Genomic DNA, 18129 nt, shown 5'->3' with positions numbered 1-18129 from the left:
CCCTCAGCGGCACAGGGGCAGCTGGATGCAGAGTCAGTTAGGCCCAGTGTTATCCTATGGGAGGCAGGGGGCATTTGGTTGGTGGCTGCTGGCTAGCAGGCCATGTGGCTGTGGGAGCTGGGCTCCTGGTCACTTGCTCAGGGAAAATAGGGAAGATTAGAGTAGAAGTTGCACTGCCAGGGGTACTCGGGCGGCTGGGTGCAGGGTGCTTTTGAGCCGTCGGCGCTCAATGGATTTCAATGGAGAAGCTCAAGAACGAACAAAGGCTGCAAGCTCGGGGACGAAGATTCTTCAGGTGCGACCACCACTTCGAGAGGTAAGTTGGGTAGTTAGATGATAGGTAGGTACCCAGGAGTTGGGCACAGGGGGCAGCAGGCCGCCGGGTGCAGGGGTGCCTTTTAGTGTTGGGAAATCTTACCCTCTGCTGGTCGCGGTTGAAGGGGTCCCTGGTTCTGAGGCTGCAGGCGTCGTAAGGAGCGTCGAGGTGGGTCCTTGGGTGCTGGATTCGGGGTCAGTCGCTGGAGGGACGTCCTCGTGGTCTTTGTTCACTCCAGCAAAGGCCAGGCATGGCGGGTGCAGAGTGTGCAGGGTTCGCGGTTCCTGGCTGATGCCAGGGGTCAGTTACTTGTTTAGCAGGAGCAGGTTCGAGTGTCGGCAGGCCGGTAGGGCTGGGGCCACATCAGTTGGTGTCTTCCTCTTGTTAGCAGCTGCACGGCAGGTCTTCTTGTTCCTTGTTCTTCTTTCTTGTTTCGGACTCTGGATCTGAGGAAGGAAGGTTCAGGGTGCCCCTAAATACTAAATTTAGGGGCGTTACAGGTAGGTAAAGGGTAGGGACCCATGGGTCCCTTCCCTGGGGTGGGTACACCCCCTATCCTGCCACTCTCCTCTGGGAGGGGGGCAGTAGCCTAGTCCTGATTGGGCAGGGCTTCCCATCTTCAAGATGGCGAGAGCCAGGAGATGTGCTTCACCTCGCCTCCCCCACCTGAGGGGTGGGGTTGGCAGAGGCTGGCATACACCCTTTTCTTCCTTGGGGTTTCCGGACAGTCTTCCCACCACAGTGGGGGTCAGAACCGGTAGGGGCCAGTTGCTGAGTACAGCAAGTGGCCTGGAGAAGCTCACAAAGGCGGCATGCCTTTGAAGCTTCCCCTGCCCATCCTGGGGGAGGAGACCTAGCACCTCGCCCAGGATGTGCATTGTTGCAGGCCCAGGAAAGCGGATGGTTCTCTACCCAGGGGTCCAACAACATGTCTGCTGTGTGGCAGCCTAGGCAGCCCCTCAGACAAGACGTGGATTGTAGGTTGGGTTCAGGGGGCATCTCTAAGATGCCCTCTGTCGTGCATTGTACATTAAATCCCACACTGGCATCAGTGCGGGTTTAATGTGCTGAGAAGTTTGATACCAAACTTCTCAGTCTTCAGTGTAGCCATCATGGTGCTGTGGAGTTCAGGTTGACGATCTCCCAGCACCATATACTCTTAAATGGCAGCACTGCACTTACAGTGCCCAGGAATGGACCTGGGTACTGTAGGGGCACAGGGCTCATACACCTGTACCCACACCACTGGCATAGGGCACCCAGCTAGAGGGGTGGCTGATGTATGCCAGGGCAGTGTGTGTTGTGGGCATGGCACACAGGGATGTGTGCCATATCGACTCTGTTTTGTTCTGCACCCAGACACTCAGCCTGCAAGGGCAGTGTGTGTGTGTGTCAGGGTACAGGGCCTCTAAGGGTGGCACAATAAGTGCTGCAGCCCTTAGGGGCCTTCTCTAGACACAAGGCCCTGGGTACCTAGTGTACCATTTACCAGGGGCTGACATGTGGCCAGAGATGCCAATTGGGTTAAGGCTTCAACACAATTTTAGGGAAGGAACTTAGGCCCTGGGTACCTGATTGGCAGGAGCCCAGGGCACACTCAGTCAAAGTACATCAGCAATTCAGCAAAAAGTGGGGGCATCCAATGCAAAAAATATGGCACTTTCTCACACCCACCGATTCCCCTTTATCTATACTTTGAACATTGTGTTAACTCACACGCACTTTTGTAGCTCGTCTCAATCCCTCTGCCTCAGACACCTCCCCACCCCCAGAGAAGGCCTGTCTGACTACCAGTTACATTACTGTGACGCCCACTCACACCTGTGACAGAGGCTGGGAGTCCCAGAGAGCCATATTGCCACGGTGTATGGATGCTATCGAGGTCTGCCATGTCGGCTGCCTCCAGCCCAACTGAACAACTCCCTGGGGTCCAGTGCCGCCGGTACCGGCAATCAGCAGAGTGCAGACACATGCGAAAGAGAGAAAGGACTACAGCTGTTCTTGTTCACTAAAGGACAGGAACGTGCTCTCACACTCTGCCCTTGATGGGAACAGGACTCACTAACACCACAACACGCTGATTCAAGGCTGTGGCGAGCATGAGGGGTGGAGTGGGCATGGTCTGCAGGGGTAGTGTTGAAGGAGCAGAAGCATACTGAACTGACAGCATCAGTTGCATAGGGCATTACTACCAGCCAGCCAAAAAACTGGAATAAAAACATTCGCGCAAGCCGCTTTTCTCAGAGGTCGGCTCGCTCGTGTTACGGCCACAAAATAAGTATAAAGAAAAGGAGGAGGATCAGCAGCACCGCGAGGGCTGGAGGGGATAAAAAAGCCAAACACGCTGCAGGAGGCTGCAGCCCGAGGAGTGTGAGCACAGGCTTGCTTGTGTTACAGATACAAAACAATAACAAGTATAAACAAGGGAAGTGGGATGAGCAGCGCCGCGCGGGCTGAGCTGCATGGGAGAAAAAAGCCCAACATGCAGGAGGAGGCAGCAGCAGCACTTGGAGGAGTGGGAGGGAGCCCTCCCATATGTCAAAAGCTGGTCTAAATAAGAAAAAAAGAGTGCCCACGGACAGAAAGAGTAACCGCACATATAACAGGGGCAGTCCCCATGGGAGGTTGCAAAATCAAAAGGAGGGACTACTAAGCCTATTCACCTATCAAAAGCCAGCATTTACTAAGGACTGTGAGAGGAGCCAATTGAAAAGATAGGCAGTGCTTAAACCCTATATTCTAAGAACAACATGTCTTGAAGAGACGGTGCATGCGCTGCCTAGGCAAGACCTTAAAAACTGAAGATGGTGACCAAAGGTGGGAGTTTCCGGAGGAAGTACAACTGCATCACAGGGGACGTCAAAGTGAGGTCCATCCATGACCATCAACAACAAAAAAACAAAGAGAGGAGGACAAAAGATTTTAGGGAGAAGTCCGGATCCGACCACTATATGGCTGAATAATGCACAGTATGTGAATCCAGAAAATTCTTCAAGCTGCAAAACTACACAGACCGGTAAAAAACTATACAAAAACTATACTCTCTGCTTATAATATGGGTACATCATCAGGCAGGATCATTGGTCTTCAGATCACTTACAATTTGTCATTACCTGTCCTTACTTTCAGTTTCCAACAGATAGCATCGGAAGGAGTGCATATGTCTCTGTGACAAGATGCTTGTGGGAGGAGTTTGTAGTAGAGTTCAGGTTGTGTGTTGCAATATGTTAGTTCCAATAGACACTGTTTAATTGACGGTACTTATCCTTTGCCCCCATTCTGTAGCAAGTCTCTTGGCCAGCTGGAGGACGAATAACATGTCTGCTCCCCCCTCCTTTTCTTATATTCCCTTGCTCACCTTGTGTAGGATGACCTGCCCATTGTAATGCTTGCTCTCTTGTAAGTGTGTCTAGGAGACTAGACCAATGTGCCATCTGTAGATACCCAGGGCCTGTTATTTGACAGAGCATCATTCTATATTTTGAAACTTGGGTAGGCTGTTCCTCTGCTAATAAAAACACGTGTGAACTTTTGGAAAGCTCTGGACTAATGTAATCCTTATGTGTAAAGTACCAGAGTGTTCTGCTCATAGAATGCATACCACCTAGAGTGAGAAGATCAATACTTTGTAGTACAGCTTTTACATCAAAACAGCAATCCTCTGTGACATGCCAAGCTTCTTTGGCGGACTGGGAAGCTACATGTTGCGAAGGTTCTAGGGATCCCTTTGATCTCTTGTGGTGATCGGTGTGTATTCTCAATGAACCAAGATGATCTATTTGCAAATAGTGTAGTCCATCTGACGTCTAACTGTAGCTTAAATTCTCATCCTTCCATGACATCACTTAATGAAGCACTATCTCTCACCATATAGCTTCGCTTGCTGCTGCTATTTTACATTCTTTTTGTGAAATCTTTTAATTAGAACTAAATTCAGTACACAGTTGCGATGTGTTTTTGACATATGCACTGTCACTGCTCATTCCCTCAGATGTTCACTTTATGTTGTTGAGCTGTATCATTTATGTTTATAGAGAGAGTTTTCAAAACCTGTCTCTAGTGAAGATGGATCTTGCCTTTACTCTCTGTGTACTGTTTGCGTTTCTCAGAAAAGTGGTGACTGTCTGGAATTTTCTTTAATCTTTTCTAAGACAAAAACACCTCCATCACAATCATGTATATCCTCCCTGCTATTAAATAGGTAACACAATAATTTGAAAAGAAAGTAACTGGTAACATAGGTAAGCCTTACCTTTGCTAAATTAAATGGTTGTGTAAATTGAGTCAAAAGTAAGGATGTCCCTTGTCACTCCCACAATCTTCATGTCTTGTCTTTACAGTATGCTCTTGGTACGGTGGTGGCTGCAACAAAAGCTTCTAGTGGGATTCCTCAGTGTGGCGACGAGTATGATTTCTATCTCAGCTTTCCTGGCTTCCGGGCATTCTGTGAAACACAAGGAGATCGCCTGCTCCACTGGTAGGTATTGAAGTGGATCATAGTGAAATTATCTTTAGTGCGTAGGGCATGTTGCTATAAACTAGACAGAATACAAATCACAATTGCTCCTTAGAAACAAAAAGGCAGACCTCACTGTCCTATTTTCATATACATCAAGAATTCCTTTGGGTTTGTCTGTGGTTGGGACACATTAGGAAAGGATTGCTGTTGTGTTCGGCATAAAACAGGTACCTATGGCTTTGATCAAAACGAACATTACTTTAATCCTTTGATATTGGCCAGTGTTTTTATCTCACGTGTGGGTTATATTCTCAACTGTTTTTTATTTATGATTTTTTTTAAAACCATATCCTGAATTCCAGGGTACACTTACCTCTAAGAGAGAATATGAATTTAGTTCACCCAATATCTAAGGTGCAAAAATGTCTCTTGTCCAAGTTATATATTAGGTTCTTACTCTTTGGAGCCATGAAATGTTGATTTGTTGATGAGTTTTACAACTCATGAGTAAAATATGAAACTCATTCAAATCCAGTAGGAAAGAGGGATAAGATTAAGACACCTGTATTGAATGGTACTGCTTTTTAATTAAAGAAATATATATATATTATTATAAAGGAAGCTTATAGAAATTGGGTGGGGGGGGGGTATCCATGTTGCATTAATCTGTAATATTGGGCTTATGGGTGAGGTTGAGGCTGGGAACTCTACTATCATTAGGAAACATTTGCACGAAAATATTCAGCTGGTCTGCTTTTCAGTGCCATGCATTCTCATCTCCATCTGTTCTGTTGAGGTTTGTGATACAAAGAATCTCATAGACATAGCAGGTTTTGCATGCAGGGTCTTTTTGTGAAATGCCTTTTGAGCCACTTAGTTCTTTGAAGTCTACCATAGTAGTCTTCTGATTGTAGAGTATTTTATGTAATCGTCTTTGACCTTTTAGTGGGTGTCATCAGAAATAATTTTGTGTTCCTTCATCTTAACTAACTGAGGTCATGGCCGTTTCAGGGCTGCTTTTCTTTTAAAGTTGTATCCCTTTACTTGGCGGTGGTGCTAATTAATAGTTGTCTGTTATTTAAACCTTACTTGATCTGTTTCTTTTTCTGCACCCAGTATGAGCAAGGTGATGCAGTACCATGGCTGTCGCAGTAACATCAAGGATCGAAGTAAAGTCACAGAGTTAGAGGACAAGTTTGACCTGCTGGTTGATGCCAATGATGCCATACTTGAAAGAGTGGTGAGTTTACCCTTCACTTGCTGACTGATCTTCTGTTCAGCTCCTGACAACAAATGCACTAGACAGCTCTAATACAGGAGGTAGGACCATGTGTTAAGTGGTCAAAGCTGTTTAGACCTCTTCTGTGACCTGCAGGTCTCTCACATGAAAAGGAGACTGTATGGAAATGTATCCCAATTTTAAATAATACATTTGATGCAGCTCTATGTACAAGACTCCTAGTTACACCAGCCCCTCCTTTATAGCAACATATCTTACTGTTCAACAACTTGTACATTAATTTCCATGTTTTGCCAGGGTATTCTACTGGATGAAGCTTCAGGAGTTGTTAAGAACCAAGAGCCCATTCTCCCCGACGGCCTCCAGGCTCCAAAAACCATTGTATCTAGCTGGAATAGGAAGGTAAGCATTACTACACAAGGCAGTCTTACTGCACATGGAGTTTCTCCATGGGTTTGTATATATATATGGAATTGTGCACTTCAACTGGTGTTTTTTACTACATAAAGCTCCTCATTATTTTGACAAGTTACCATCCTTTACCCATTTTCTCCTGGTGTGGCCCTTTGGCTCAGTAAGATTAGCGGGTGGGTAGTATGTGTACAAGTGCAAATGAAGTGCAAGACGGTTACATGGAAAACCTTGACGGCAGTAGCTATGCCATGCTGTTTGCTTCCAATGTGATTTAGGTCTTCTAGAGGATCAGCTTTACCTTTGGTTGCAAAGTTAAATAACTGAGCTTTCCTATCTCGGAGCATCCAGATTGGTTGTATTAAATGTGTAAATGGCATTACATGTCGAGTATTGAAGCCGGTGTATAAGCTGTGGGGATCTAATATTTTATGTATTGTATTACTGTAACAATGTTCCTATTTTTCCCTTAGGGGGGAGAATACCAAAAACGCACAAAGTCTGCCACTTTTCGCCTGCTTCATGCCAAGAACATCCTAAGGCCTCAGCTCAAGTTCAAAGAGAAAGTTGACAACTCCAATACTCCTTTCGTGCCCAAACTTTTCATTAAGCCAAATGCCCAGAAGCCCCTCCCTGCAGGTAAATTTAACATTAGGACTTTGTGTCAATTTCACCCTAACAGGCTGCCATCTGCAAACTACTTGCTGTGTGTTTTTCCCCATTTGTTGCTGCTAACAATATTTTGCTGCCAGTTGAAAATGTGGTGTAAGAGGAAGTTTGATTTAACAACCTAAGTGTACATGGAATTCTTCATTTTTTGAGTTATGTAGCAGTTGCAGTGTGGGACCTCTTGTGCCTGTGCTCTTTGAGTATCCATTGTGGAGAGCTGATGCAAGAGAACAGCTTTCCTGACAAATAGCCTTTGATGTTGTGCCAGCAGGGTCCCTGGAGTCTGGATCTTCATCACTGCAGGCTGTGGAAAGTAGATCGTGCCTATCTCTATATTTAGACATGGATAGGTGAACTGACTTGAGCATTCAGAATGTCTAATAATTTAAGGGTAGGCTAAGGAAAGTATACGTGGATTTCTTGTGGTGCTTCATTTTGTTGCTGGAGATTTTCCAAGTTATTTGCTGGTGTAATGAGAAGCTTCCTGGCTAGTTGAAAAGTGAGGTTTGGACCTCGTTTTTTGCACTTGGTCAAGCTGTTTTGGGTTAGAAGACTGCCTGTCCTTTTATAAAGGAGAAGCTCCAATTGTTTGCTCAGAGGATTCTGGGTGGCGAATGGCAAATAGAGGAGGCGACTTAAATATCATTAATTTGTTTTGTTTAAAAAGAAAGAAAAAGTCGTCCATATAAGGTAATTTACATGTTCGAACTCTCACCAGAGAACTATTATATAAGTTATTTGGCCACATCTTCTCTCTTTTTAGGTATGTTATATTTCCGCACTCTCTCCATTCCTCTTCCTTTATTAAATACATATCCAGGCTTTCACTGCCCTCCTTTCTACACTAGTGTTGGCAAACCGCAGACGACAGCAAAAGCGACCGGAGGACCTTGATGTTCCACCAGCATTGGCTGACTTCATTCATCAGCAGAGGCTGCAGCGTGATGAGCAGGACATGTAAGGAAATTCATGAAAGGAGTATCGTGTGACTGCTGGGTTTCAATGGAGTTTGAGGTGGGTGGTTTGACCAATTAGCACCTCTGATGAACATTGATTCCTTTTCTAGGTTCTGCCATCCATATCAGTATGAGCTGGATCACTTCAAAACAGCAGAATCTCTGCTTCAAAAGCCACAGCTTCAGGTGAGAGCCTCACATGTAAGCTAAATTATATCTCCTGGGCGGCCTGCAGGCTTGGGCAAGGGGTGCAGGAACACCATTTGAAAAGCAGGCTTCATGCCACTGTTACTCTCTGCAGGTGTACCAGCCTTTGGAGCAGACACCATGTCACTACATCTCAACCCTTGATGACCTGGTGGAACTGAATGAAAAGTTGTTGGGCTGCTCTGAATTTGCACTGGATTTGGAAGTGAGTATTTTCCCTCCCCCTTTTCCTCTTATTGCACTCTCCAGACTAATGATTGTCCATACATGTGCAATCTTTGCTTTCCGTTATCCTCTTTGCCCTCCATCCTCTGCAGCATCACTCCTACAGGAGCTTCCTAGGACTCACCTGCCTGATGCAGATCTCCACACGCACCGAGGATTTCATTATTGACACCTTGGAGCTCCGCAGCGACCTCTATATCTTGAATGAGAGTTTCACAGATCCAGGCGTGGTGAAGGTCAGCTATGTACACTCATTCACAGTCTTTGTTCCTCCTCTGATTACTCAAATTCTTTCTCCTAGATCATTTTATCCCTCTGAATTCCACCAGTATATCATTTACTTTCCATCCTTTTTCTAGTCCCTTCATTGTACTCTTGCTTATCAAGTGGGTATCCTCCTTTTGATGTGAAACGATGAAATGTTTATGCCGTATTGTGTCTACTCATCCATTGCAAATTAGTTGCCATTTAGATTGGGTCAGTTTCTTTTTGATAAACAATTTTATTGTTTTGAGAAAAATTAAACCAAAAAAGGAAGATCAGCAAGAGCACAGTAAATCAGAGACATTTACAGGAGCATGACATCCCACGATTCCCTGCCCCATAAGGCGTACACAAGCGCAGGAGCTAAGCAAAGTATATCGGTCATTCCACAGTACCCAGCCATTTCCCCCACACCCTATGGTACTTCTTGGGACATCCTCTTGCCGCATATAGGGTTTTTTCTTGGGTCGCGCACCAGTCCACCCCCCCACGCCACTTCCCAGGGTCGGGTGGGTCAGGGCATTTCCATGCCGCCGCTATGTTGTGTTTAGCTACAGTCATGGCTGTGTTGAAGAATATCTTTTCGTTTCTGGACCCATCCAGCCCATCTGTGATCCCCAGTAGGGAGTGACGTGGGTCATGGGGATTCGCCCATCCCAGAACCTTCCTCAATAGTTTCACAGAATCGCGCCAGGTGGGGCCGTGAACAGACCACGTGGAAAAAGTCAGCTGGGGCGTGGCCACACCTAGCACAGGACGCATCCGGGCACAGGCCCGCTCGGTGGAGACGCGAGGGCGTGAGTTAGGCAGTGTGCAGATTGTATAGCTGGTTCAGCCTAAGCTTGGTGAATGCGGTAATCGTCTTCGGCGCCATAAGGGCGTCACGCCAGTCTGCCTTGTCAAGAGGGCCTACCCAATCCACCCATTGGTCCCGTAATTTGTCCAGCGAAGTGAGAGTGTTATTGACGAGAGTACGGTAAATGCGGGAGATATCCCCTTTGCCCAGGTCACCCAACATAGTTTCCGCCTCGGGAGGGCTGTACTCCGGGAGCCTAGTCTCTTTTGTGATGTGTGTATGGAGGGCATGCCGCAGCTGCAAGTATTTATAGAATTGGGATGGGTGAAGGGAGTAATGGGCCTGGAGTTCCTGAAATGAATGCATGTGGCCGTTGGCCCAGACATCCCCAAGTTTCGAGAATCCAATAAGGTCCCACGATTTAAACCCCTGGAGCCCACCAACCTCATGGAGCCAAGTTCCTTGCCAGAGGGGTGTGCATTGGGTCAGCCTACCCGTCCAGCGAGTGTGGCATAGAGAAGCCCGCCAGGCTAACAGCACGGAACGTGTCGCATCCGGCAACTGAGACGGAATGGGCCCCGGTACATCATTGATTGGATTTGGGGTAGGCCTAATTCGCTCAGCTCGAGCCGATAGGCCGGGTCGGGCCAGCCCCCGTTGAACCAATCGTGGATTATTAGGAGACGCGCAGTCAAAAAGTAAAGATACAGATGCGTCATCCCCATACCCCCATCAAACGAGGGGATCTGGCAGGTGGTCAAGGCCAAGCGCGCTCTCCCCCCACTCCAAAGAAATTTAGTGGCGAGGCTGTCCAGTTCCCTGAACCAGGTTCTGGGGAAGCAGAAGGGGGCGTTCTGAAGGACGTAAAGAAATCTGGGGAGGATCATCATTTTGAACAGGGTGACCCTCCCCAGGGGATTCAGAGGCAGTGTCTTCCATTTTTGAAGGTCCACCTTAGCCTTCTTTACCAATGGGGCTACATTGAGAGACCAACCCAGTTCGGGAAGAAGGGTGACCCAAATCCTCAAGTATTTGAATGATTGACGCCGAAGCGGTATGGTGGATTGCCAATCGTAGCAGTCCCTGGATAGGTGTAGTGGGACCAGTGCAGACTTCCCCGGGTTCAGCCGGAGACCGGATGCTTGCCCAAAGGACTGCAAGATCTGAAGACACCGTGGCCCCGATACGGCGGGCTCGGCCAGAAAGACCAGGACATCGTCGGCATATAGGGCAATCTTGTCCGCTTCTGTATTGGGCCATTCCCAGCCGTGGACGCGATCCTCAGCCTGCACCAGAGAGGCCAGAGGCTCCATCGCCAGGGCGAAGAGCAGGGGTGAAAGAGGGCAGCCCTGCCTTGTTCCCCTGGTAATAGGGTAGGCCTCCGATAACACCCCATTGACCAACACGCAAACTCGCGGTTGAGCGTAAAGGACATGGACCAGGGCCCTAAAGTGGGGTCCAAACCCCATCTCGGCCAACATGTTCATTAGGTATGCCCAGTCCACCGAGTCAAAGGCTTTTTCAAAATCTATAAGAAGGAGTGCTAGGTCTTGAGTGAGGAGGTGCTGGTGGGCTAGGGCCAGCTGTAGCCTCCGAAGACAGTGTCTGGTCCCACGCATGGGCATAAAGCCACATTGATCTGGATGAACCAGCAGGGACAGATATGGCTTCAGTCGTTGAGCTAGTATGGTGGCATACAACTTGATCTCCGTGTTGATGGGGAGATGGGACGATAGTCCGCGCAGTGACGGGAGGGCGGCTGGGATTTCAGTAGGACCACAATGGTGGCGATGTCCGTCTCGGATGGGAAGGAACCTTTCTCCAGTGCTTCCTTACATAGATCGGCCAGGCGGGGTACAAGAGTCTCGCGATACAGCGCATAGTATTCTTGAGGAAGGCCATCTGGACCCGGGGTCTTGCCCGGCGAGATGAGGGAGATTGCTGCGTCGATTTCCTCCCGAGAAATGGGCCGGTCCAGATCCTTCTGAGCGACGGGACTCAGCCGAGGGAGACGCACGTTTCCTTGCTCGAGGAAAGCAAAGAGTGATATGCCAGGGGTCCGCGCTGCATAGAGTCTTCAGACATAGCGGGCGAAGACGCGGGCCAACGCCAGTGGAGCGCTGTGCACCGCTCCCTCTTCGTCCACCACCTCCGGGATGATGCGGTTGGCCCTGGGATATGTGGCCAGTTGATGCAGGATCGTACCGTTTTTGTCTCCCCAGCCATATACTCTTGCCACTGATGATCTCCAGAGGAGCTTAGCGGCATCTAGGGATAGCTGCCTGATCTCGACCCGAAGGTGAGTGAGTTGTCTGACTTGGACCACATCGTCGGACAGGGAAAGGGACTGCTCAAGGCGGAGCGCCTGCGCCTCCCATGAGGTAATTTCCTGCAGCTGCGCCTGTCTCTGACTCCTAAGCTGACCCTTTGCAACACCCCGAATGGTAGCCTTCCCTGCCTCCCATAAGGTACCCGGAGAAGCCACCGAACCTTCATTGGTGAGAAAGTATTGCTTGAGCTCCGTCCCCACCACCTTTTTGAATTCTCTATCTTGGAGGAACCATGCATTCATTCTCCATGTTTGGCGGGCTGGGGGGAGGCCCTGCATTAAGAAGCACCGGTGAGTGGTCAGAAATCCCCCTAGGAAGGATCCGGACATCTAAAATCCCAGAGCATTCAACTGGGGACAAAAATCGCATCTATGCGTGCCTGCGTACGGTGTGCTGTGGAGGTGTGGGTGAATTGGGTAGTGCCAGGTGCGCCAAGCATCGCAGAGGCCCAGAGACTCGGACGAGCTGCGTAGCTGTTTCATCTGCGCCAGTCTAGTGGTGGAGGGAGGGCCCGTCCTGTCGACGGCCGGGAAGAAGACCGCATTAAAGTCGCCCCCCAATAACAGTGGGGCCCAGAGTCAAAGCATTCAGGAGGGCCGCAGTGTGTTTAAGGGTGAATACAAGTATCTGGGGGCGGGGGGGGGGAGTAGATGGACATAAGGTTGAGGGGGGAACCGGCCAGCGAGCCGCAAAGGGTCACCGATAAGCCATGAAGGTCGTGAAAGATCTGTGTGAGTACAAATGGCAAGGTGCGTTTCAGGAGGATAGCCACCCCGCGGGAACCCCTAGAGAAGCCAGAGTGCCACACTCTGTCGTACCCGTAGCGTGCCAGGAAGGGGCAACAATTACCCATCCGGTGCGTTTCTTCAAGTAAGAGGACGTCTATGCTAACGCGTTGCGCATAGCGCAGGACTGCCGTACGTTTAAGCTGGTCCAAGAGACCATTGACATTCCACGATAAAACGTGAAGGGATGCCCTAGGAACAGTTGTAGGTCATGGTGGGTGGAAAGTGGATCTGGGTCGTGCAACCCTACAGGAACGTGGGAGCCTGCCTCCGTATAGGTGAGCATGTGCAATGAGATCGTACCTGGCTCCTGGTGGGCCGGCGCAAGTTGATCCGTGGTAGCTGAAGTAACAAAACAATAAAAACAACAACCACATAGGGAAAAAACAGTAACAAACCTCACCCCCCTCCCTACACTTCAAGAACAGAAGTATCTGTCGACACCCCTCTCCCTGCCCCCCCCCCCCCCCCCCCCATTGTAACAGTAACCAATCTAGAACGCTCGGGTTGGTTGCGTGGAGGACCCCTCCATATGGACGGATATACAGTGGATCGGCCAATGGAACCAGGTAGGTGAGCGTGAAATTCTACCAATGTTCAAGATCCTCATCAGGAGAGAATCGCACCTAGTGACTGAGAGGCAGCAGACCTAGCTCAGTAGAACCTCAGAGGGTAGGAGTACGGGAGAGGTCCGAGTCAATCTTGGGGGAACCCTCCCGGGTCGGTGATGAGGATATTCCAGGTAGTTCATCAACGGATCGGTGCCTGGTGCGGGGCGAAGAGCCCGATTGGCTGGACGAGTCTCGGAATCCATGGGCTGTCATGTTTGAGGACCTGGATGCCGCTGCCTGAGACCGGCGCCCCCAGCGGGAGCGCGTGGGCCGCAGGCGCCCCGGCGACTGCGGGCCCACGAGTAGGGAGCCCGCGTGGCCCGGGGACAGGTCCCGCCTCTGGCGGAGGGGACGTTCTTCTGTCAGCCATGTCCATGCCGCCTGGGGTGTATCGAAAAACTGAGCTTTGCTTTGAAAGATGACTTGGAGGCGTGCAGGGAACTGAAACTGGTACTGCAGGCCCAGGGCGCGCAGTTTCTTTTTAACGTCCGTATAAGAACGACTGAGTTTTTGCACCTCCCTGGTGTAGTCCGGGAATACCATAACAGTATGGTTTTGGAACTTGAGGGGACCATGGGCCCGAGCCGCCCGCAGAATGGCATCCCGGTCTTTAAAGTTGAGGACTTTCAATATGATGGGGCGAGGTGGAGCTCCAGGGGGCGACTTAGCTGCAAGGGAACGGTGGGCTCTCTCAACCACGAACCAAGTAGAGAGAGCATCCTTGGGCATCCACGATGTAAACCAGGCCTCGACGAAGGTGGCCACCCGATTCGACTCAACCCCTTCGGGAAACCCCACCAGGTGGAGATTATTTTGACGTGCACGATTTTCAGCATCTTCGGCACGCCGGTGGAGTTTCTTGGTGTGGGTGCGGAGGTGAGCTACCTGCTCCTTCAGTTGTGAGATGTCGTCTTCCGCTGTGGATATATGGGATTCGGCCTCCGTGAGTCGCGCGGTGGCGTTGCGGAGATCTTGCCGGAGGAGGGATACGTCCACCTTGATTTCCCCGATCTTCCCCTCAACGGATGCCTGTGAGGCACTAGTTGCACTAGTTGCCTGAAGAATGGTGTTCAGATCCCTGTCCTGGGGTGGGGGCCCACCGCCCACCCTGGAGGGTCCTGGTCGGAGGTGGTGAACCGGTCCATCTTTGTGTGGGCTTGAGGCCCTTATCCCTCCCCATGGTTGACGGGTAGTCCTACCTCCGCCGAGAGTTCGGGGACCAGGCAGGGGGGACCCGGGACCGCGGATACTCCACACAAGGGCTAGGAACCCTTACCAGACCGAAAGGCCGTCAGGTGGGGCTATAGGGGTCGCTTGAAAAGGCGTACAGCATGGGGGGCCAGGTCCACTGGCTGAGCCAAGAGTCCCACGGCCCAGTCCGCAAGGCCAGAGATGGTGACAGGGGCGTCGGTAAGGGCGCTGGTGGATGCAGGGTAGAGCCTCCCAATGGAGGAGATGGAGGACCAACAGATCAGCAACCCAGGGTGGGGGGCCCAGTGTGCGGGCTAGCCCGACCCTAAGTCCGTGGAACGCCAGGCAATCAGTCGTGGGGTATGGCGTCCCTGTACCTCCTGTATATCGCCAAGGCAGTGGAGAAGCTCGTAGCCGGCGGGAAGCACAACCGGCAGGTTGGGAACTCCAGAACATGCACCCGCCAGATGCTGCGCCCAGTTGTTTACGACAGCGTTGCGGGGGCAGATCCCTGAGGATTAAGGGGCCCTCATATCCAGGACGCTGTGCCAACAAAACACCCCAGGGCCTCACCGGAGAGTTCGGAAGAAGACACGCAGGACACTGGGTTGCCCCGGAGGCCGCCCCCAGCCCTCTATGCAGTCAGCGCCGGAAGAGTGTGGAGCGCCCGGGACCGCAGGGCCGATCAGGACAGCGCGGGCAGCTCCGGGAGATCCGCCGTCAGCAACCCACAGCTGGCAGTCCCGGCTTAAAAGACAATTCCGGGAGTCAAGGCGCAAAGCGGAGTGGATGCTCACTGCCGCAGGGTGCCCCCTCCGATTAGCCGCAAGGTCGGCCTTCCGTGCTCAGCAGGTCATGGCGCACGCACCACGCAGCAGTCAACCTCGGGACGCCAGGCAGCCCCAGGATCCCCGTGGTGCTCTAGGCTGTTCAGAGCCCGCTCTCACCACAAAGCGGCAGCTCCAGGACTCAAGGCCGGTCCGAGGCCCGGGACAGATCAGGGGCTCGCCACCACATGGCCGCCATCTTGTGTGGGCTTCAAGGCTGGCTCCCGGTACAGCGGCGGATTGTTGCGCCCAGAAGCTCCCGATGTCGCGCCCAAACAGGGTTACAGAGCCCTAGGCAGTCAGGTAAGCAGGTCTGGGGTTATGGGATATCCTGATGGCGCGGATGAGGAGCGATGACGATGGGGTCCAGAGCACTCCTAAAGTGCGACCGCCATCCTGACGCTCCCGGCCACACCCCCAGATTGTGTCAGTTTCATAGAATAATCCATACATTGAGCAACTTGTATAGAGTTGCTTTTTCATAGATCTTGTGAATACTCCGCAAAAACAGAAAAAGATAAACTATGAAGGGATAATTTGAGTCTCATAGTGGTAATAAATACTAATGAAATCAATAGGAGTGGCAAGCCTATTAGTATTACTAATTGTGGTTGTGTCACTAGAAGTGACACATGTAGTAGTACTTGCGTCGATTTCTGAATAACATACAGAAGTACTTGTAGTAATAAAACTACGTCTTTTAATGGTACTGGTAATGTTTTTAATGAAGTAACTGTTGAAGTAGTTCTAATATGAGTTCAACAAACAGAACTAGTGTTCAGTACTTTACCTCTAGACATTGAACCTGAAGGAGTGGTATCTGTTGCAGTAGTAATAGATGAATAAGTGGTACTATAGTCGTTCTAGTGTCAACAGCCATACTTTGGGCACAACTTGGACAACTAGAGGTTGCAACATGAACGTTTTAGAGATAATTGGAGTAGATGAAATTGACTTGATGAGTTTGGTAGTGCATGCGTTTGGAGTGAAAAGGAGTAGATCAGATTTTCTTTCTCTTTCTCTCTCTCTCTCTCTCTCTCGTTCTCCTTTGCTAGGGTTCCAACACTAAATTTCCCTACTTAGCTTTCAGAGCTTTAATCTGATTCTCCATTCCATAAAACACATTGTAGAATATTTTTCTCCAACTTCTAGGTATTGCATGGAGCTGATTCTGATGTGGAGTGGCTTCAGAAGGACTTTGGTCTCTACCTGGTGAATATGTTTGATACACATCAGGCTGCCCGAGCTCTCAATCTTGGACGTCACTCACTGGATCACCTCTTGAAGCTGTACTGTGATGTGCAGTCTGACAAGCGATACCAGTTGGCTGATTGGAGGATCCGGTAAAATACCAAAGACCTGTGATGCTAATGATGACAATGGTGGAATAGGCCAAGTTAGGAAAACAAAATGTCAAAGTTACTGTTGGAAAGACTTCTATGCATGACATTACAGGCCTTATTTTGGGCAGTCAGATGGCGAAGGTTTGTGTTTAGATGATTTGGAAAAGCTTCTTTGTGAGCGAGACTGGTAGAATTTAGAGAAGAAATGTGGACCACCATTGAGGAATCTTTTGTGATTTGTGGGGGCATGCCTATAGGGGTGGTGGTGGTGGTGAAGTATTTGGGATTCGGAGCGCACTGGATGTGATGTTGGTAAAGAGCTTGTTTGAGTGTTGAAGATTTTAATGGGGGCTCTTGGGGAAAGGGTGCGTTGAGAATGGTATGTTGGTGATTTCGCAAAGGACTTATGTGATAGTACTGTGAAAGCCTCGTAAAGCAAAGGCTTGCCTGGAGGGACTTTGGAAACTTTAATTGGAGATACTTCATAGGGGCTGGGATGGTCCTAGGAAAGAATTTTATGTGCTGGCACTCAGGAATTCTTTTATTGTGGCACTGGAGAATGTCTATGTGTGGGTCATGGGGGTTTTCTCTCTGTGAAAACTGTGGAATGGATTGTTCTGGAGGATTAGGAGAGGAAATATGCAAGAGTGTTTTGGATAGCTTGTATAAGGGAGCATTAGACAGTGGTTCATGTTAGTTATTTAGTGTTCATGCAATTGGCATTTGTAAAACACTTGTGTGGGGGAGATTTATGGTTTTCAGGAAGGTTTGGGTGAGTTTGGGGCGAATCTTATGTGGAAGTATAAATAAAGGCTTGTGTGCAGTGGATTTAGGAAAGCTTGTTTGTGGGCTTTAAAAATGCCTGTAGAGGGATTTAGCGACCACTTTCTGTAATCGTTGAGAATGTTGTTGCTTAGCTGTGTGAAGGCTTGTTGGTCGTCTTTGAGAAGATTTGTTATTCTACGTAAGGGCTTATAAGCAGACCTTTGAGAACATTGGTATCTATGTATGTAAAGGTATTTGATTAGTACAAATCCAGCCTTGATTAGCATTTGTTTTTGTCACAGACCTTGACCAGGCTTCTTTCGAAGGCCTTATAAAGGCTTGCAATGGACCGTGTGAAGGTTTTGCAGGGTACATTGGGATGGGACCTGTCAGGATGGTTTGAGAAGGACTATTATTGAGTAAGCATTCAGTATAGCTGGTTGAGTGGACTGATTTTTGGCACTTATATGGGTAATGATGTTGGGTAGGAATCGTGGGAAGTGTGATGGGTGAGTCTTGCATGTTAAAATGTTAGGTAGAGTTCGCAAGGGAGCAGGATAGCCAGGCCTTGCAAGAGAAAAAAAGGTAGGACTTGAGATGTGGAAGGCTTTTTCTTGAGTGCATGGGGAACTCGCTTGTTACTGAAGTGTATCCTGCGGGTACTGGCCTATATCCTGGTGTCCTGTGGCCCAAATACACTTGCATGTAAGTTGGAGAGCCATTGCCTTTAGGTA

At 49.5% G+C, this 18129-nt stretch overlaps 1 protein-coding gene across 1 annotated transcript in view; it reads left to right on the top strand.

Moving 5' to 3' along the window:
* EXOSC10 (exosome component 10) overlaps positions 1-18129 on the top strand; it is a 207905-nt gene that overhangs the window by 43251 nt on the left and 146525 nt on the right. Inside the window, exons 2-10 of the mRNA XM_085609870.1 lie at positions 4657-4793; positions 5892-6015; positions 6313-6417; positions 6900-7065; positions 7944-8052; positions 8162-8237; positions 8353-8463; positions 8576-8719; positions 16440-16630. Of these exons, the coding sequence (XP_085465996.1) occupies positions 4657-4793; positions 5892-6015; positions 6313-6417; positions 6900-7065; positions 7944-8052; positions 8162-8237; positions 8353-8463; positions 8576-8719; positions 16440-16630 (1163 nt within the window). The remainder of the gene's footprint in view (positions 1-4656; positions 4794-5891; positions 6016-6312; positions 6418-6899; positions 7066-7943; positions 8053-8161; positions 8238-8352; positions 8464-8575; positions 8720-16439; positions 16631-18129) is intronic.

This window comes from Triturus cristatus, chromosome 1_2 (genome assembly GCF_964204655.1).
Source record: "Triturus cristatus chromosome 1_2, aTriCri1.1, whole genome shotgun sequence".
Lineage (NCBI taxonomy): Eukaryota > Metazoa > Chordata > Amphibia > Caudata > Salamandridae > Triturus > Triturus cristatus.
This window is presented reverse-complemented; position numbering and strand designations above follow the sequence as displayed.